A 21,242-nucleotide genomic window follows, 5' to 3' on the forward strand; every position below is an offset into this window, starting at 1 on the left:
TAACAGCCTCTGAAAACAAATGCAAAACCTTTCAAGTTCATTCAAAGTCATTACAGCACTTTCTAGAACTGAATCAATTACCGTAACCTCTGTGGGTGTGTAAAATATGAAATTACCAGAACCCTCACAGAGCCACAGAAATGGTAAATTAGCAAAAATTGATTATGGGAGCAGCCCCTGGTGTATTAAGTGTCTTGATGACAAACAGCAATATATTATTTGTGAGATTTTGCTTGATGAAATTGTCTTTTCTGTTAACGGTGCTTTGCCTCGGTTACTGCTGATTTTACCATCTCAGAAATTGACATGGGGGTTGAGCTTACCATGTTGTGACTGACAAAAACAAGACAATCCAATTGTTCTGATAGAGCCAATATTTATTTTGTATCACAATCAAGATGAGAGTTCGGGCTTTCCAAATGAGCTCACCACGGTTTCTCCTCTCTGGACACCGTGGGTCATACGTCGAGAACAGACTATTATTTAAACACTTTCGATGTGGGAGAGCTGTTTGTCCTTCTCATCACTCCCTTCTCATAATCCATTCTTTACCCTCCTTCCCCTATGTTATCCTATGGATCCACTTTCTGAGCCAGGTTGATTAAGGGCAGGATCACTGTACCCTAAAAGGTCAGTGTCTCTAATTCCAGCACTGTGGGAGGCCAAGGTGGGCAGATCACGAAGTCAGGTTATCAAGACCATCCTGGCTAACAAAGTGAAACCCCATCTCTACTGAAAATACAAAAAAAAAGCTGGGCATGGTGGCATATGCCTGTAGTCCCAGCTACTCTGGAGGCTGAGGCAGGAGAATCACTTGAACCCAGGCGACGGAGGTTGCAGTGAGCCAAGATCACGCCACTGCACTCCAGCCTGCGTGACAGAGCGAGACTCTGTCTCAAAAAAAAAAAAAAAAAGTCTGTGTTCCCCATGTAGCATTCTTCTTGTTCCTGCTGCTTTCTTGGTTTATGTCTTGATTTGTCTCAAAGCAAAAAGATAAGCTTCAGATTGTCTTTTCTCGGAAAGGAGACAGACAAACAAAGGAATGTGGACGGTACCTCCCAGCACTAGCACTCTGAGACCTCATGGGATGTCTATCTGGCTCCAATAATGACCCCACTATATATAGGAACCCCTTCCTCTGCCAACCCAATCATAGCTGAATGATCCCAGGCATGAGTACCCGGTTGGACCTGGGAAAATTGGATTCCCTACTGGGAATTTGATATTTGGAAGACCAAGATTTAGAAACTGCATGTCATTGGATCTAACGCACTCCAATGAGAAGCATCATGGATTCTTTGAGCTCATGTCCCAGAACACACTTGGTTTTTGCCTTTATTGATTCTTGGTTATCCAATACTTTCTAGGGCTCCTTACACTACTCTGGTACCAGAGTACTAAAGCCCCATCTTGTTTCCCCTTCACCTTCCACCATGATTGTAAGTTTCCTGAGGCCTCCCCAGAAGTAGAAGCTGCTATGTTTCAAAGTCATTACAGTACTTTCTAGAACTGAATCAATTACTGTAACCTCTGTGGGTGTGTAAAATATGAAATTACCAGAACCCTCACAGAGCCACAGAATTGGTAAATTAGCAAAAATTGATTATGGGAGCTTTGGGAGCAGCCCCTAGTGTATTAAGTGTCTTGATGACAAACAGCAATATATTATTTGTGAGATTTTACTTGATGAAATTGTCTTGTGCGTTAACGGTGCTTTGCCTCAGTTATTGCTGATTTTGCCATCTCAGAAATTGACATGGGGGTTGAACTTACCATGTTATGACTGACAAAAACAAGACTATCCAATTGTTCTGATAGAGCCAATATTTATTTTGTATCATGATCAAGATGAGAGTTCATGTTTTCACCTTCTGGCATAATTGTAAGTTTCCTGAGGCCTCCCCAGAAGCAGAAGCTGCTCTGCTTCCTAAACAGCCTATACAGCCTGCAGAACTGTGAGACAATTAAACGTCTTTTTTTATAAATTACCCAGTCTCAAGTATTTCTTTACAGCAATGCAAGAGCAGATGGTTACACCCTCCAATCTAGCCACAGCAAAATAATGCCCACCCATCCCCTGGTCTACCAGAAAAGTTAATGAGTATGAGTCAAGTTGGTGGTTTCTCTCCAACCCATGAACATTTTCCTGCCACCAACACTTTAAACTTTGAACATGAAAACATGCTAAGTAGGCCGGGCACAGTGGCTCATGCCTGTAATCGCAGCACTTTGGGAGGCCAAGACAGGTGGATTACCTGAGGTCAGGAGTTCAAGACCAGCCTGGCCAACATGGTGAAACCCCAACTCTACTAAACATACCAAAATTAGCCCAGTATGGTGGTCATACCTGTAGTCCCAGGTACTTCGGAGGTTGAGGCAGGAGAATCCCTTGAACTGGAAGGTGGGGGTTGAAGTGAGCCAAGATCACGCCACTGCACTCCATCCAGCCTAGGCAACAGAATGAAACTATGTCTCAGTAAATAAATAAATAAATATTCCCTCACTGCTCAACTCATGGGCCCTCACAGCTCCTAAGCTCATAAAGCCATGAGATCTTCTCTCCAGGGAAGGGAGACAGCAGGGGAAAGTGGAAAAGCCCCAGCTTTGGTGTCAGGGACAGCCAAATTCAAATCCTGCCTCTGCCTGTTAGTGTCTGTGTGCTTTGAGGCTCATTGTTTACCTGAACCTCAGTCCTCTTCTCTGTGAGATGAGCATAACATGGACAGTTCCCCGTGGGTTTGCTGTGAGCACAAAATAAGATAACAACTGCAAAGCCCAAACAAGATTTCTAGTTGTAAGATTTTTTTTTTTAATCATGGAATTTTGCGTGTTTTTAGCCAGACTGCATTGAGACTGTACTCTGTGCCTGTACTAAGCCCCTTTCTTGTGCTGTGTCTTTTTATTGTCACATGGGACCACTGAGGGTGGTAGTTTTGGGCCCCACTTTACAGAAAAGGAAACTATGCTCAGGGAGGTTTAGTAACTTGTCCAAAACGACACAGCTGCAAACAGCTAACTAAACAGCATCTGATTGTAAATCCACACCATGACTCTGTCTCCCCCCCAATACGAGGTGCAGAGTGTGGGGTCTGTGAGCTATTTGCAAGTTATTATTTCCCCCTCCTCATCACCTAGACTGGGTCTCCAGTTTCCTGATAGTTTGTTCTTGTTTGTTTGTTTTTTTGTTTTTTTGTTTGTTTGTTTTAGACAAGGTCTCCCTGTATTGCCCAGGCTGGAGTGCAGTGGCGTGATAGCTCACTGCAACCTCTGCCTCCCAGGCTCAACTTTATTCTCCCATCTCAGCTTCCTGAGTAGCTGGGATCACAGGCACATGGCACCATGCCCAGCTAAGTTTTGGTAGAGATGGGGTTTCGCCATGTTGCCCAGGCTAGCCTTGAACTCCTGGGCTCAAGCGATCTGCCTGTCTTGGCCTCCCAAAGTGCTAGAACTCATGGTTTGAGCCACCATTCCAGAACTAGTTTCCTGATAGTTTCTGATATGAATTTGTTCACCCAAAATGCACACACACACACACACACACACACACACTCTTTCTCTTTTGAAGGAATTCGTAAGTTCTGATAAAGGAGGAAGATGCATCTCACGTCACCCCGCTGCCCCACTCTGCTGCAGAAGACGTAACCTGGCTCATGCACCATGCTGTTCTAGTTAATAGGCACGAACACTCTGTCACCCCTTCTGACCTGCTCCCCCAAACACAGACAGTTCTCTCAAAGCATCCAATCACACCCTTCCTCAACCTCTCACACCAAGGGGGAGCATCTCCTGGAAGCCAGAGTTGAGGAGGGGGGCATGCTTTCACCAAGAGGAGCGCAACAGGCTTTTGACAGATCAGAGGGAATGACTCTCTCTTTCTCTTCACTCTGTTAACATAATGAGACGATAACCTGCTATTTAAATCGCAGCCGTGGTGGTAAATCTGCATTGTCAGCCTTCAACATGATTTACAAAATAATTTAAAAATGCATGAACTTTCTTCTTTATAAAGCATGAGGGTGCTAAGTTAACTTCTAAATATTTCATAGCCCAAGGTGAGCTCTTTGCCTTCTGGCCATCACTCACTGAGCACACTCTCTGTGTGTGCTTCTGAAGACACTCCATTACAGAATGTGCAAATCTGCAAGGCACTCTTGGTAGGGGGGATATTTTGCCTCTGGTCATTTGAATAATGCTATTGTTTGCCATCTTCCTGGAAAATGGCTGCTGCAGGAATCCCTGGCAGACTCTAGATCTTGTCTATTTCGTTACAGCTAACACAGGACTATTGACTTTGAAGGTCTTTCCTGCAGAGTGGGAAAGGCACTCTCAGAAGCTTTAGAGAATTGTTTGGAGAAGGGCTTTAGAGAATTGTTTGGAGAAGACAGCAAAATCCTCAGCATCTTGGTTACCTGGAAGAGACTGCAGCTGGCTAGGGTGAGAAGCAAGGATGACCAAAAATCCTCCATCAATATGGGAAGAGAACAGCTAGACTTGGATGAAGGTTATTTCTCTCTTATCGGTAGCTTTCCACTCAAGGCTAGGATTATGTGTGCATCCCTGGAGCTAAAAGTTGAGTACTTCTATTCCAAAATGATTCTGACCAGGACTCCCCAAAGCCATCTGAGACTATTGGCCTTGAGTCAGAGCTCTCTCACGTGCAGTTAACCCATTAGTGGAATTGGCTCCTCCTTGTTTCTGGAAGCAGCAAAGTGGCAGGTGTATAACTAGCAGGGACATTTGTTGAAGAGAATTGAATATCACATGAAGAAGTAGACAGGGAGTGTTTCTATGACTGTGGTCCTCAGATTAGCAGCATCAGTGTCATCTGGGTTGTTTGTTCAAATGCTGATTCCCAGGTCCCCCTTTGGATGAACTGAATTGGAATAGGTAGGCAGAGGCACCCAGGAACCTACATTCATAATTAGCTTCATTGGTGTTTCTCATGCACAGTAAAATTTGAGAACCACTGGGCTTACTAGTAGTTCTGAATCCTAGCTGAACACTGGAATTCTTAAAAGAAAACTTAAAAAAAAAAAAAAAAAAAAAAGTCCTGATGTCTCAAGTCGCACCCCCAGAAAGTCTGATTTCATTGACAGTGTTTCTCGGGCATGGAGAGAGTTTTCAAATCTCCCCTAGGTGATTCTGAGGTGCAGCCAAGGTTGACCACCACTAAGCTAGAAGAATTTTAGGCTCCTGGATTTCTATGTATTAGTTTTTGCACTCAACCTGAAATTCTCTAAGTGATGGAATGCGCACCACTTCACTAGGTAGTTCCTTCTTTGACTGATGGTTCTAATTGCGAAACCTTATTTTTTCAACTGAACTGAAATTTTACTCCATACCAATGCTATTTCATGGTCCCAGTTGCCTTGAGATCAAGTCATCCCAATTAATAAACTGTACAGTTGAAATTTGCGTTAGCTTTTTCCTGCTACATCCTTTTTTCACCTCCAGTTTCTCACCTCCTTCCCACCCTCTAATCTCACCTGATGGCCAGTGCCCTAATCTCTCTGCCTCCATGAAAACCCACTCTCAGCAAAGTATCTGAGATGAGTCGATTGCTCACTGCCATGATGGAGTCATTTGAGGGGGTGAGTATTGCAGAGACCTGGCTCTACCTGGATCTATCCCTGTGGGACCTTGGACATGACCTTTCACTCTCTGGGTCTCAGGGTTCCCATCTCTAGAGCTAGTGGGACTAGTCTAGATTCGTTCTTAAAACTCTTTCAGTTCCCATAATCTAATCTGGGAAGGACTAGACTGGGAAGCATAAGAGTAATAGCTAATGTAGCCAATAGAAAGAGAATGAGAGAGAGGAAAGAAAGGAAGGAGAGAGAAAGGAGGACAACAAGGGAGAGAGGAAGGAGAGAAAGAAAGCAGGAAGGAAGGAAGAAGGGAAGGTGGGAGGGATGAAGGAAGGGAGGGGAATGTAGTTAACCAATAAAGGAGGATGGGAGGGAGGGAGGGAGAGAATTAGGATTGGGGAGGAAGTTTGGAAAAGAAGGAGGGGCCGGGCATGGTGGCTCACGCCTATAATCCCAGCACTTTGGGAGGCCGAGTCAGATGCATTGCTTGAAGCCGGGAGTTCAAGACCAACCTGGTCAACATGGAGAAATACCCATCTCTACTAAAAATGCAAATATTAGCAGGGTGTGGTGGCATACACCTATAATCCCAGCTACTCAGGAGGCTGAGGCAGGAGAATGGCTTGAACTGGGAGGTGGAGCTTGCAGTGAGCTGAGATCGCGCCACTGCACTGTAGCCTGGGCAGCAGAGCGAGACTCTGTCTCAAAAGAAAAGGACAGAGGGAAGAAGGAAGGCGGGGAGGGAGGAGTGAGGAAGGAAGGGCAGCCCATTGCAGCCTTTTGAAAACTTTCTAATGCATTAAGCAAAATATTTTGAAAATGTAGACAACACTACTCTTTATATAGTTACTTATTACACAGTGCTAGTGTGCTGTTTGAATCACAAATTGCATGCTAATGGCCTAATTCATAAACCATTGACATTCTTTATGAGTCCTTAGCATTCAGAAATGAAGAATTTCTGTTCAAAATATAATTTGCATTGCAAAATTCAATAATTTAGTTTCTCATATTCATTAATGCCTAAAACCACAACACATAACTTATCCCATTCCAACCCCCTCCTTAGGACACTGGAAAAAGAAGTGTTTCAGCTGGGAAATCAAGTACTGCTTTTTATGGCCACGTTTGAAACTGCTGTGAGAGTCATCACAAGGGAAGCCATGTTGGTTTTCCTCAAGGAGTGGGCACTGAAGGATTCTGCCACAACAAGATAACAGAGGTAGAAGGGCCTCTTGCACCCATGCAGAAGTTTATTTAACCTTCCCAGTCTCAGGAACTCCATCTGAGACCAAAGTTCCTGCTGAAAGAGATGTGTGATTTTTGGTGCACTCATCCATAGAAAACTCAATGAAGTGACCAGTGTAACAATCAAGGTAACCATTGAATAATTCATGGGACACCCAGTTGAATAGTCTGTGGAATCCTCAATGAAATGACCAATGTAACAGTCAACAGAATAGTCCATGGAAAAGTTGAATAGTCTGTGAAGCACTCAGAGGGATTGTCAATCAGATATTTAATGGAAAGGGCTGTAGAATTCTTTATGAACTAGAAATGAGGAACATTCCCTTGGCAGATACCTCTACTATGAGATAGGGAACCTATCTCATGTAGATGAGAAGTAAAGTTGAATTCATAGCAGCTCTAGCTGTTTTTGCGTCTAGCTGTTTTGTGGCTCAGGTGCCCCTAGTAAGGTCTTTTGTGGTACTACCTGGGGTTCAGCTCCAACACACCAATCTTGATTTGATGGGTTTTAATTAGAATGTGCTAGTATAAATTTTTCTTTTGAAACAATGCATAGGCTGCTCAGAACCCAGATCCTAGTACTGAGACAATAAAATTGAAGGAACATAACTCCTGGAGTCAAAAGTCCTGCATTTTAATTTTCGCTCTGCCGCTGGCCCTCTGTGTAAACTTGTCTAAGCCACATCCTCTCTCTGGGACTTATAAATAGGAAGCTTGGATGTCGTGATCTCTAAAAATTATTTTGACACTAAAACCTCTAGGAGTTCTGAATCTGACCCTAGTATCATAATCAAAATTGGACACCAGTCACTCCTATCTGGGTGTGTTTGCCTCCCAGAGCTGCTGTCCAAGGCCATCAAAGGTGAAAGGACAGACACCTTACTAGAATGTAAAGGGATCCATTAAAAAGAACCACGTGTCTCATTTAGTGCTATATTCCAGGTGCTCAACATACAATCTGCGTATCATTAGTGCTCAAGAAATATTCATTCATTCAACAGATGTCTTCTGTGCACTGACATGGTGACGAGCTACATTCTAAGCAGTAGGGATACCATGATGAACAACATAAATAAAGTCCCTACCTTCATGGAACTTACATTGGACTGGAAGAGACAGATAACCAATAAGTAAAGCACACATACACAAAGCAAACAAGTTTGAATAGTGATGAGAGCTGATAAAACAAAGTAATTGATAGAGAATGGTTGAGATGAAGGGATTACCTTAGATTAATTCAATAATATATCCTCTGACATTTGATAGAACGTTTGAGTTGAGACCTGGATGACATCAAGAAGCCAGCCCTGGGAAGATCCCAAGGCAGAGTATTCTGGGAAGAGAGAGGAGCAAGTGTCAAGGTTCTGGAGCAGAAACATGCTCTGTGAGTTCAGGGAAGATGGGCCAAGGCCTGTGTGGATGGAGTATTGTGAGGGGTGATGAATGCGTGAGGTGGTTATGGTTCATGTCAGAGCCTTAGGTACATGGTCAGGGTTAGAATATTATTCTAAGTGTAATAGGAAGCCATGGAATATTTTTTAAAGGTAAATGGCATGATCTGGTCCAGAGCTTTAAAGGACCAAGTGGATGCTTTATGGAAAATTGAATTGTTGAATAAATGGAGTACAAAGTACCAATTGAATGTTACATGGATTATTTCACTGAGGGTTCCACAGACTATTCAACTGAGTGTCCCATTAACTATTCACTTGTTACCTTGAATGTTACATTGGTCACTTCATTGAGTTTTCCATGGACCAGTTTACCGAAAATCACACATCTCTTTCAGCAGGAACTTTGGTCTCATATAGGGTTCGTAAGATTGGGAAGGTTAAATGTGCTCCTTGGAAGAGAGTCATCCTGGGAAAGTGATACCTGTCCAGGAGAAGGACACAGTCAGGCATTTCAGAAAGCAACTCCAGCGTGACTCCTGCTGCTGTGGCATCTGACCACAAAAGCCACCCCTTCTGCCTGGCACCCAGTACCTCTTTGTGAAGACTGAAAGTGATTCTCGTTTTGAGATTTGCTTTGCTTCTCCCTCCTTCTGTCCCTGCAAAACTCTATCCCTGCAGCCTTGCCATGAGAGCAAGTCATTCATCAGAAAATCTGAAATATTTATTGTGCATATTTTAAAGGCCAAAGTGCTACATCATTGAGCTCTGCCCAGATGGGGACAAGGTTTCGCAGTGTGATGACTGGGATAAGGATGTGCCGGACAAAATTGCAGACAATTAATCTGTGCAAATGTAATTCTTCAAAGGGGACTGGAGCACTCGCTTAAGCACCAAAGACAAACCAGTCCATAATGGCCATCATTAAAATTTAATGCAATTTGCTTATTTGAAAAAAAAAAAAAGGAATTCTTCATGTCCTTTATAGCTATCACTTATCGTACTCCTACAGGGATAATGTGAGAAGGGGGAGCAGGTGGAGGGTGTAGAATTGCTTTGAGGGCTAATCATGAGCCAAATTCTGGTGGGAGGGTCTCTCCAAGGCAACTACATCCATAGACATCCCTCTTTCCTGTTCCCATCACTACTTTTCCTTTGGCAGTTAAAGCAAAAATAGTAATGAGGTGATACATCAGATGGGATGACACACACAAGTGCTTGGTGGGAGTGCTGAAGGAGAGGTGCTGGTGGAGAGGTGAGCAACATGGTTGCTACTGACTTTGAGCAAGTCCTTTGATCCTCAGGACTCTCATTTATAAAATCTACAAATGTACTTGGCACATGGTCAACATTGAATTCACGCAACTATAATCAGGGTTATCATCACTATGGTTGTACTCCTAGATACTGGCTGTGGGCCTTTGGGCAAATCTCCTAAGATTTCCATAAAGCGGAATTATTACTGTATCTTCCCCATTGGGATCTTGGGAAGATTAGACAAAGTAACATGTGCCCAGCACTTAGGTCCCTGTGCAAGTTCAGAGAACAGCTACTCCTGTCATCATCACCTTCTCCATCAGTCTCAGTGACTGACTTTCTCTTTAGGTCAAGACTCGCCTTGGAACTGGGGCTGGTGCTGAGACGCTATGGTGGGGAGTGGTGGTGGAGGGGTGTGAGTGGTGGGAAGTCTCACCATCTGAGTGTCCTCTATCCCTAGTCTCTGAGTCTCTATGTGTCTCTGTGTCCCCCATCAATAAACAGGGGCATATATTGGAACCACATACTTCATGAGCCTAGTTTTGAAATAAAATGCAGTCATAGATACTAAGGCACCAGGAAGAGTTAAAAAGCTCTATATAAATATAAGGTGTTGATGGTTATTGTTTATTAAGTAGCGAGGACTTTTTTATTATTATTTTGATTCCTATAGCCCTGAGATAGCAGATAAATCAGAAAAATGTCAAGTCAGAGTGAAACATAGATCTCCAGGAACCAGGGTACAGAGCTTCATCGGGATTTTTTTTTCTTGTTACAATCTTCGCTGAAAGACATTTGAAGGGAAGTTAATAATTGAAACGTAATGAATAATTGCAGTTTGGGGTCCATAGCACAATCATAATTGCCAGTTTATTACTTTTTTAATATATTTGCCAAGTATTAATAATACTGAAATAATGCAAGAAGATCATGGGAAATAAATGAAATACATCATTTGTCAAGGAAAAAGGATTTCCAAACTGTAGGCACTGCTCTTATGAGTTCTGTGATGAATGTGGCATTGCAGCCAATCCTTCATCGTGGGAACGTCACCTGCGAATTTTGGTTCCTGCATAATTCTCATCAAGTCAAGTAAAGGTGAAGGTACGGAAGACTCACTGCGTAGGGAGCCCTGCCATCTTTTATGTGCTGCCTGGGGTGTATGGAACACAATGTTGAAGAAAGTCCCAGGGCTGAGAATCATAATATCCAGGTTTTAGCCCTGGCTCTTTGGTTTGATCCTGAACAAGTGTTTTCTCAAGTCCTCGTGGTCAAAGTGAGAGACAAAAGTATCAAAAATGAAGGGGTTGGACAGGGCGCAGTGGCTCATGCCTCAAAGTCCCAGGACTTTGAGAGGGCAAGGCGGGCAGATCACCTGTGGTCAGGAGTTAGAGACTAGCCTGGCCAACATGGCGAAACCCCATCTCTCCTAAAATTACAAAAATCAGCTGGGTGTGGTGGCGTGCACCTGTAATCCCAGCTACTCGAGAGGCTGTGGCAGGAGAATCACTTGAACCCAGGAGGCGGAGGTTGTAGTGAACCAAGATTGTGCCACTGCACTCCAGTTTGGGTGGCCAAGCGATACTATCTCAAAAAAAAAAAAAAAAAAAAAGAAGGGGTTGAAACAGGTCCTGAATCCCAACTCTTTCATCTCTAACAACCCATTTTATTATTTTTAGCCCCCAGGTACTCGTATGTTTTGAAAGCTCTTCATATAATAATTTGTACATAGCTAACTTCACCACACCTTGACGTCTTCTTCGGGAACTTTGAGGGACTGAACATCCTCGTCTCTAAAATGAGAAGGTTGACTTGGATGAAGGCTTGCAACCTCAGTATCTCAACATTAGGGAATAATGACTAGCACTGGGGAGAGTCACAACCAATTCATTACTAAAATCAGCTCAACTAATGAAGTCTTCAAAGACTTGCTAAAGCAAATTAAAGTGAATTCAAAGGTCCGTTGACAAAGCCATTCTTGCTCCCTTAAGTTCAGATACTTATTCTTTTTCTTTTTTGTTGTTGTTTTTTGTTCGTTTTTGTTTGTTTTGGGTTTTTTGCTTCCATGTTTTAATCATGTGCCAGGCATTGAGCTAAGAAAAAGGAGAGGACTCACAGTTGAGGCCCTGGGAATCAGCGCTGTTCATGGTCTAATTATCCACCCTCAGCAGTAGTAAAAGGCAGAGCAGGTGTGAAGGGCACTTGTTTGTTTCAAAACAAAGATAATATTTCATTTGTTATGGCTGTAGGAATCACACATTTTTACTTTTATTAAAAATACAGGCCAAGTGTGGTGGGTCACACCTGTAATCCCATCATTTTGGGAGGCTAAGGTGGGAGGATCATTTGAGCCCAGAAGTTGGAGACCAGCCTGGACAACAAGATGAAACCCCATGTCTACAAACAATGTAAGAATTAGCTGGCCGTGGTGGTGCATGCCCGTAGTCCCAGCTTCTTGGGAGGCTGAGGCTGGAAGATCGCATGTGCTCAGAAGTTGAAGCTGCAATGAGCTGTGATTGCATCACTGCACTCCATCCTGGGCAACAAAGTGAGATCCTGTCTCAAAAAACAAAAACAGGCCAGGCATGGTGGCTCACACCTGTAACCCCAGCACTTTGGGAGGCCGAGGCAGGCAGATGACCTGAGGTCAGGAGTTCAAGACCAGTCTGGCCAACATGATGAAACCCCGTCTCTACTAAAAATACAAAAATTAGCCAGGCATGATGGCACATGCCTGTAGTCCCAGCTACTTGGGAGGCTGAGGCAGGAGAATGGCTTGAACCCAGGAGGCAGAGGTTGCAGTGAGCCAAGACCGCACTATTACACTCCTGCCTGGATGACAGAGCGAGACTCCATCTCAAAAAAAAAAACAAAACAGCATATATATATATATATATATATACACACATACACACATACACACACACACACATATATATGGTGTGTGTGTGTGTATATAAATGTGTGTGTGTGTATATATATATACACACACACACATACATATGACAATAAATCTGCCACTGGGATATAACTGATGTTAATATTTTAATAAACATTCTTCCCAATCCATATAGCTATTCACATATACGTGTAGATTCTATTTTTCATAACCATGCTAATATCATATGATACCATATGGTGTGAAACTACAGTCTGGTTTTCTCCCCCATTCTGTTTTATACCAGGAACTTCTTTCCATAACAGGAAAGCCCTGCAGAAGTTTTCCATTCTGTTGATTTCTTGTTAATAATTCACCATTGACATCCGTGGAGCTATCAAAAAGCAGCTATAAAAAAGAACAAGAAAGCTTTGTGCCTACTGACATGAACCACCTCCAAGATATGTATAGGCATAAAAGACAAGGTTAGAACACCGTTTACTTTGCTCCCATTTGTGTAAAACAAGAGAGAAAACAAAAATAAAGGTGTCGTGGCAGGGGTGGCGGGGGGCAATATGTAAACATTTTTGCCCTGAAACTGGGTGTGGTGACTTACACCTGTAATCCCAGCACTTTGAGAGGCCAGGGCAGGTAGATTTATTGAGCCCATGAGTTCGAGACCAGCCTGGGCAGCATGGTGACACTCTGTATTTACAAAAAAAAAAAACTTAGCTGGATATGGTGGTGCCTGCCTGTAGTCCCAGCTACTCAGGAGGCTGAGATAGGAGGTTCACTGGAGCCCAGGAAACCGAGGCTGCAGTGAGCCATGATCTTTCCACTGCACTGTAGCCTGGGTGACAGAATAAGATCATATCTCAAAAAAAAAAAAAAAAAAAAAAGATAAACATATTTGCTCTGGAGGGGAAACCAAATAATTGATGGTGCTGGTTGTGCTGGGAGACAGTGGGCAAACAGAGACCGAAGGGAGGAGAGAGAAGTGTCATCGTGTACTCTATTGTACACGATGTACTCTATTATAGCTCCCATGGAATTTTAGACCATATGACTGTCTGAACCTAGACAAAGAATGAGTGTGCTGTGGGTTTTTTTGTTTGTTTGTTTGTTGTTCTTTGTTTTTTGTTTTTTTGAGACGGAGTCTTGCTCTGTCCCCAGGCTGGAGTGCAATGGCACGATCTCGGCTCAAGCTCTGCCTCTCGGGTTCACGCCATTCTCCTGCCTCAGCCTCCGAGTAACTGGGACTACAGGAGCCCGCCGCCGCACCCGGCTAATTTTTTGTATTTTTAGTTGAGATGGGGTTTCACCGTGTTAGCCAGGATGGTCTCGATCTCCTGACCTCATGATCCGCCCGTCTTGGCCTCCCAAAGTGCTGGGATTACAGGCGTGAGCCACTGCGCCCGGCCATGCTGTGTTTTCAAGTTGTATATACTTCATTGCATATGTGTGTGTATGTATGTATTTTATTTGTATACAGTAGATAAATTTGTGGGATATTTAAATTATATCGTTTATAGTGTACCTATCTGTGTCTTTGAGAAAACAGTTTATCACTGTATCCTCCACCACTAGTCAAATGCCTGGAATATAAGGAGCTCGATAAATATGTACTCAATAACTTGACGTTTGAATGAATAAATACATTCTGATTATTAAATAGCATACTTGCGAGCTGCGATTTTTTTTAGTTCCACTTTTTTCAGTTTGGGTGTTCGGTCACAATCTGGGCATTGCCATGGAACATGTGATCCACATGAACAACGTCTGCCTTGTGGGCGGTGCTGAATAAATGTTTGAGGATCCCTGGGCCAACTGCCCTCAGGGTGCTTCCAGCTGATATGATCTGGAATTCCAGGATGGGATCTGGAAGACACAAGATTCAGTGGTCCTTTTCCTCTGAGAATGGAATTGAGGGGTGGGAGATAGGGAAGCTAAAAGCAGAATCCCAACCCAAGACCCACTTACCCAGAACACTTGCCCCTGACCCGAGTGACGGCTTCAGCTCCGCAAAGCCTCCTTCTCTCTCTGACCCTCATCAGACCCGAAGGAGGGCTCTGCCTCCTGCAAGCAGGCTCAGATGCCTGGGCAGATCTTCCCCGCAGCCTCACACCACCCTCTCCTTCCATCCTCCCACGCCCCGACTCCCTTCAGAGGAAAATTACCCCTGAATCTTCACTCTTTCAGATCCCAACCTGGGATTGCAGGTTACACCAGCTGGAAGCACCCTGCGTGCAATTGGCCTGGGGATCCTTAAATATTTATTCCCCACCGCAAACAAGACAGACATTGTTCATATAGGTCACATGTTCCATGGCGATCCCAGATTGTGACAGGAAACCTAAACTAAAAAAGAAAAAAACACGAAAGTAACTTTAAAAAAAATTACAACTCACAAATATGCCATTTATTTTATCATTTTAGTTTTTTAGACAGAGTCTCGCTCTGTTACCCAGGATGGAATGCAGTGGCACAATCTCGGCTAATTGCAACCTCTACCACTCTACCTTTCAGATTCAATCGATTCTCCTGCCTCAGACTCCAGAGTAGCTGGGATGACAGGCAGGTGCCACCATGACTAGTTGATTTTTGTATTTTTGGTAGAGATGGGGTTTCACCATGTTGGCCAGGCTGGTCTTGAACTCTTGACCTCAGCCTGAAGTGATCTACCGTCCTCAGCCTCCCAAAGTTCTGGGATTACAGGCTTGAGCCGCCACGCTGGGCCACAGATATGGCATTTAATAATCAGAATTTATTTATTCATTCAAACATCAAGTTATTGAGTGCATATTTATCGCACTCCTTATATTCCAGACACTTGGCTGGAGATTAAGGATACAGTGATGAACTATTTTCTCATAAAATAGTTTACAGAAGGAACAGAACAGTCTCAGCTAGAGACAGGAGCTCTGGAGTCCAGCCATCTATGTGGGAATCCCAGCTAGTCACTCACCTGCTGGGTATCATTACCTCAGCCTCAGTTTCCTCATCTGTGAAATGAGAGTGATGATGATTGCATTGAATTCATCAGATTGTCATAAGTCTCCAAAAAAATAATGCAAGTAAAATATCTGGTATATAGCAAGCACTCCAAAAATCTCAGCTATTATTACTGTTATAATAGCACCCATTTTATCCAAGGTTGGATAGTCAATGAAAGATACAGAAAAAGACGGGGAGACTTGGGCGTTAATAGGAACAGATGAAGTAGAACTGATGAGTCAGGAAGCAGTGAAATTCAATTCACTCATTGAACCAATTTTTATTGACCACTCACTATAGCTCAGCATTCCACTAGGTACTGGGAACCAGTGGTAAGCACAGACGGACATAGTTCCTATCTTCTTGGAAATTACAGACTGGAGGTAGAGATGGACATAAACCAAGGAATCACAGAAATAACTGCTAACTTTTGACAATGACAATTGTTACAGAAGAGAGATGTAGGATGTTTCAAGAACTGACGAAAGGATTTGATCTAATGAGAGAGATCAGGGCAGGCTTCCCTGGGGAATAATGTTTGAGCTGAGAAGGGACTCAGGTTAAAAGATCAAGCAGCAGGTGCAAAGTCCCTGTGGCAAAGACATACATATGGAACTGAAAGAAGTCCAGAGTTGCCAGAGAGAGGCCGCAATGGGGAGTGTAGACTGAGTTCAGGCTGAGAGCAAAGTCGGGACCAGCCCTATGCAGGGTCTAATAATAATAATGGCCACAAATACGGTAGCAGCAATCGTATATTGATCTCTTGCTGTATGCCAGGCATATTATATCATATTATCTAAACTCATGACAATACCATGAAGTTGGTGCTATTATTTTCTGCATTTTACAAATGGGGAAACAGGCTTGAGGTCATGTGGCTACCAAGGACATGAACCAGTTATGTCTAAGTCAAGACCCCTTGCAGTCTTGGATTCAGAACATCATACAATTTGTCATACAAAGGAGGACAGTCCAGGGGTACATTATTAATAATACTAAGACCACAGACATAACCCAGGACTGCCCCAAGCACTACTGGATAATATCTCAGCATTTTTAAAAAAATGAAAGTACTTTGTAAACAGTGATATCTGTTAAGAACTCAGAGACAATTTATCTGACCATAAGGTTCAGGAAGGGGAAAGATCTCAGTGTAACCAGGAGATCATTTTCTTGAACCAATGCCTCCTTCTGCTACAACACGAAGCTTCGTTCCAGTACCATATCTTCAATATATTTGACATTTTGAAAAATAATTGTGTCAGTTTTATTAATGTTTTAAAATACAAATTAAAAATGCGACAAATGAGTGAGAAACAGCAGTCTGTTTTAATGAAAATTTCATATTCTCCATCAATAAATCATAAACTAAAGAGAACTCAACATAAGCCACAATATTCTTTGCCTGTCTGTGTAAGGGGTTACTTGGCAGAGGGTTCCACTTGGGAACTGGGAAGATTCTGGAATGCTGCAGGGCCCAAGAGGTCAGGCTGGTAAGGACCAAAGGGGTCCGGCCCCAGTGGGAATGGCTTAGAGAGATGTAACACAGAGGCCCCATATGAACTTTACCTCTAAGGGATCCACCACCCTGCGAGGCAGCTTTCAGAAACCAGAACAGTGTGGTGATCAAGAAAAAGCACCCCGGCCAGGCGCGGTGGCTCACACCCATAATCCCAGCACTTTGGGAGCCGAGGTGGGCGGATCACGAGGTCAGGAGATCGATACCATCCTGGCTAACACGGTGAAACCTCGCCTCTACTAAAAATACAAAAAATTAGCCAGGTGTGGTGACGGGAGCCTGTATTCCCAGCTACTCGGGAGGCTGAGGCAGGAGAATGGCATGAACCCGGGAAGTGGAGGTTGCAGTGAGCTGAGATCGCACCACTGCACTCCAGCCTGGGCGACACAGCGAGACCCATCTCTAAAAGAAGCACCCCAACGTTAGGTTGAAATGCAGCAGAAGCACAGCACAGTGTGCCTGGAGAAGTCATCTGCTACACCCTCTCTGGTTGAGATGTTGAGGATGATTCAGGGCGGGGGGTCCCTTGACCAAGGAGGATGTGAAACCAGGCACCCCTCTACTTTCCCTGCCAAGATTTCTCCTGCTTCAGATTCTGTTCCAACTGTACGGCTCATTCCCAAACTTTGTGTCTAGAACCTCTACTGAAATGTTCTTTTCCCTGTTCTAACATCTTGCAAGAGATGCCTTATCCTACCTCTGGGTAACAATAAACCAATTCCATCTATTTCACATTTTTAAAGAAACCCAGATAAGGAGATGCAAGGGTCTCCCTGGGTCATCCCAGGTCATTCTAAATTCCCAAGTCTGCTCCTCCAGCACCATCGTGGAAAACTTTCATATCCGATTTCAGGTTTGCAAAGGGTTGGGTCTGACAGAGCTAGACCTGCTTTTCAAAAATTCTAAACACGTAAGAACGATTTGGCAGGGAGTGGTAGGAAATGCAAATTCCTTGGCTTTATAACATTCTAAATATTGATTCTGTGGGTTTGGGGTGGGGAGGCCAGCAAAGGGGTAGGAGTGTGCTTTGTACACAAGCAAGCCAGGTGCACTTTCAGAAGCACTACGCTTAAGGAGCCTTGGAAGGAACAGCGAAATTGGAGCCTGGGGTTGCTGGGTTCTTTGAGGGAACTGGGATATTTCCAACCAGAATCTCCTCAGTCTCAACTCGCCAATCCTCCCGGCTCTTCCCCACATCCTCCCTCTGCACCAGAGTTTAGCAAATGTAGTCTTCTTAGACCAGATTGAAATGCCAGAATGTATGGAGATTAATCACAGAATAATACAAACTGCCGCTTATCATCTCCCATATATTTGACATAATTACCCTACAAGCAACATGAAAATGTTATACTGTAATAACTCCCAGCCAGGAGAAAAGGCAGCGTTGCTGATAACACGAAAATAGAGAAGAATACAGAACACAGCCCTTCGAAAACTTTTAATTAATTTTTCCCCCTTTCAGCATAATTGATGTCAGTTCAGGCTTCGGTGTTTCCGAAGTGCTTGGCCTCGTAGCGAAGAAACTTAGGATCAGGCAGATTGCCTACAGAGCAAAGCCGGGCCCCAGTGGGGAACTAAGGAGCGACGGCATGAGGAACATTTGTTCATCTTTAAACACATAACTTAAACTATGTCACTTTTTTATTTAAATTATTTTTATAGCTCTCCCTTGCCCTGCCCTGCAGAACCCAAAGACCAAGGTCCTTTGGTGTCACTGGGGATAATTCATGGTGTGGCACTTGCTTGTTACCTTGTCAGTTTCACCTGCTTCCCCTCCCCACCAAGTGCTCTAGTGTGACTGAGTCGCTTGCATCATGCAATGCTGCACCTTGCACCATGCTTCATTCCTCCAAAACTTTACACTTGATGTTCTATCTACCAGGACGCCCCTCCACCAAAACTTCATCTGGCCAACCCAACTCATTCTTTAAAACTCAGCTCAGATGTCTTCTCTTCCCCAGAGCCTTCCTTTCTCAATGACAGCCAAGGTTTCTGCCTTGGGCTCCCAGACCCTCCTGACCTTCCTTCTAACATGGACTGTATCACCCTATATTGCATGAATCCACCTGTCTCTCTCCTCCTGTAGAATGTGAACGTATCACTCATTTCTGTAGTCCAAGATCCACACAATGTCTAGGACAGAACATGTGCTAAAAGAATATTTGAAGAATGAACAAATAAATATTCTCTATAGCTACTGGAGTAACCTAACATTTTGTCAATAACATAGGAACCTACACAGTAAATTCCTTGTGTAAAAAACCATGCATTGGCCGGGCGCGGTGGCTCAAGCCTGTAATCCCAGCACTTTGGGAAGCCGAGATGGGTGGATCACGAGGTCAGGAGATCGAGACCATCCGGGCTAACATGGTGAAACCCCGTCTCTACTAAAAAATACAAAAAAAAAAAAACTAGCCAGGCGAGGTGGTGGGCGCCTGTGGTCCCAGCTGCTCGGGAAGCTGAGGCAGGAGAATGGCATAAACCCGGGAGGCGGAGCTTGTAGTGAGCTGAGATCCGGCCACTGCACTCCAGCCTGGGAGACAAAGCGAGACTCCGTCTCAAAAAAAAAAAAAAACCATGCATCTGTCTTCATAAACCACTGTGATTCATTGGTCAAACTGGCTTATGTAATCCAATATTTTCCTTTTGCATAGACTGCCAGGAAGCTCAAAGCTAAATGCCATGATAAACAATAACAACAGTATTAGCATAGGTTTTGTTTTGGTTGACTGATTTTCTTTTTCCTTCACTGTGATTTTGTTGCTGTTTTTGTTTTCTGTTTCCCATTTACTGACTCATCAGTAGCAAACAACTTTATATAGGCAAACTGCAAAGACCAAGTAAAGGATATATGGAAGCCCTCTCATGCTTGCTTTATGTCTTATTTAACAGAAAAGCACACCTTTTGGATAAGTAACAGGTATAATTTGTCTAAGTGGTAAATGAATACTCAACAAATATGTGTTGAGCGTTAACTGAGCCAGGCATTAAGCTGAGTCCTGTGCATATACAGAAGAAAACACATGGTCTCCTCACTCAAGGAGTACATTGTTTACTGGGAAGTAAAGGGGGTGATATTTGAGCAGAGTCTTAATGGATATGTAGGAGTTCACTAGTAGAAGAAACAAAACCTGCTGAATTTTAAGAATGTCAAGTGACTTGATATTGCTACAAGATACATGTGAATGAACAGTCAGCAGACAACCAACCTGTTGAGACAAGGAAGGATAGCTCATAAGACACTTAGGAACAGACCTTGCTGATAAGTTTAGACTTTACCCTACAAGCCACTGGTCTATAACTGTTTTACATAGGGGGACCCCTTTTCAGTGTTCATGGTAGTAGTCTCAGTGCAAATCGACTGAGAAAAACACACGACAGCAAAAGGCATAGTAAGTTCAGTGATGCACTTAAATTAATTTGTACTTTGTTCAACCCAATCGAATTTACAGACATTTGAAAAATAGCTGCACCCAGCAAAACATACACTGCTCCCCTCAGAGATATGAATAAAATATGAATGTGTCTATTCCAAGTGGTTACTCTTCTCTCCTCAACATCTTTCCTTTCTCTCTCTCTCTCTCTCTCTCTCTCTCTCTCTCTCTCTCCCTAATATCTTATCTTGTGAGGCTTGGCATTGAAATGCAGTTTCCACAGTGCGTGTTTCCAGTGTGGTTATAACTCGTGGACCTGTTTTATCGGATGCTCCTGTCTTTTGTTTAATCAGGCCTATGTTGCACCCTTTCTCTTTTCTTTCTAGTTGTTCTTCTCTTTCTCCTATGTTCTTGATCACTAATCTATTGTTGGCCAGGCTCAGTGGCTCACACCTGTAATCCCAACACTTTGGGAGGCCAAGGTGGGAAGATTACTTGCATCTAGGAGTTCAAGACCAACCTGGACAACATAGCAAGAACCCTTATCTACCAAAAATAAAAAATAACCAGACATAGTGGCACATGCCTGTAGTCATCCCAGCTACTCGGGAGGGTGAGGTAGGAGGATTGCTTGAGCCCAGGAGGTTGAGGCTGCAGTGAGCTGTAATTATACCACTGCACTCACCCTGTGCAACAGAGTTATACTCTGTATTTAAAAAAAAATCATCAATCTAATTTTGTGGTCCTTAAATATTCATGTGTATCAGAACTGCCCAGAGGGCTACTCAAATACAGATTGCTGGGCATCATTCTCAGAGTTTCTAATTCAGTAGATCATTAGTGGGGCCTGAGAATTTGCTTTTCTAACAAATTCCCAAATGAGGCTGATGCCCCTGATCCAGGGGCCACACTTTGAGAAGCAGTGAGCTACCTTATCTCCCTTCTCCTACTATATGACCATTTTGTCTATGGTTTCATCGGTTTCTTACATAT

The 21,242-nt window shown here is 43.5% G+C and overlaps 1 protein-coding gene across 2 annotated transcripts in view; it reads right to left on the bottom strand.

Moving 5' to 3' along the window:
- Window positions 1–1,806: 1,806 nt before the first annotated feature.
- Window positions 1,807–21,242, bottom strand: part of TMEM114 (transmembrane protein 114) — a 62,448-nt gene continuing 43,012 nt past the window's right edge. Inside the window, exon 4 of one of the 2 annotated variants that reach the window (XM_017874433.1) lies at window positions 1,807–1,936. In XM_017874433.1, the coding sequence (XP_017729922.1) occupies window positions 1,857–1,936 (80 nt within the window). In that variant the 3' untranslated portion in view covers window positions 1,807–1,856. Of the gene's footprint in view, window positions 1,937–12,509; window positions 12,768–21,242 lie in introns of those variants that run through there. The other variant, XM_017874435.1, reaches the window with a different exon arrangement.

Source organism: Rhinopithecus bieti, unplaced genomic scaffold (assembly GCF_001698545.2).
Source record: "Rhinopithecus bieti isolate Rb0 unplaced genomic scaffold, ASM169854v2 scaffold_8226, whole genome shotgun sequence".
Classification (NCBI taxonomy): Eukaryota; Metazoa; Chordata; class Mammalia; order Primates; family Cercopithecidae; genus Rhinopithecus; species Rhinopithecus bieti.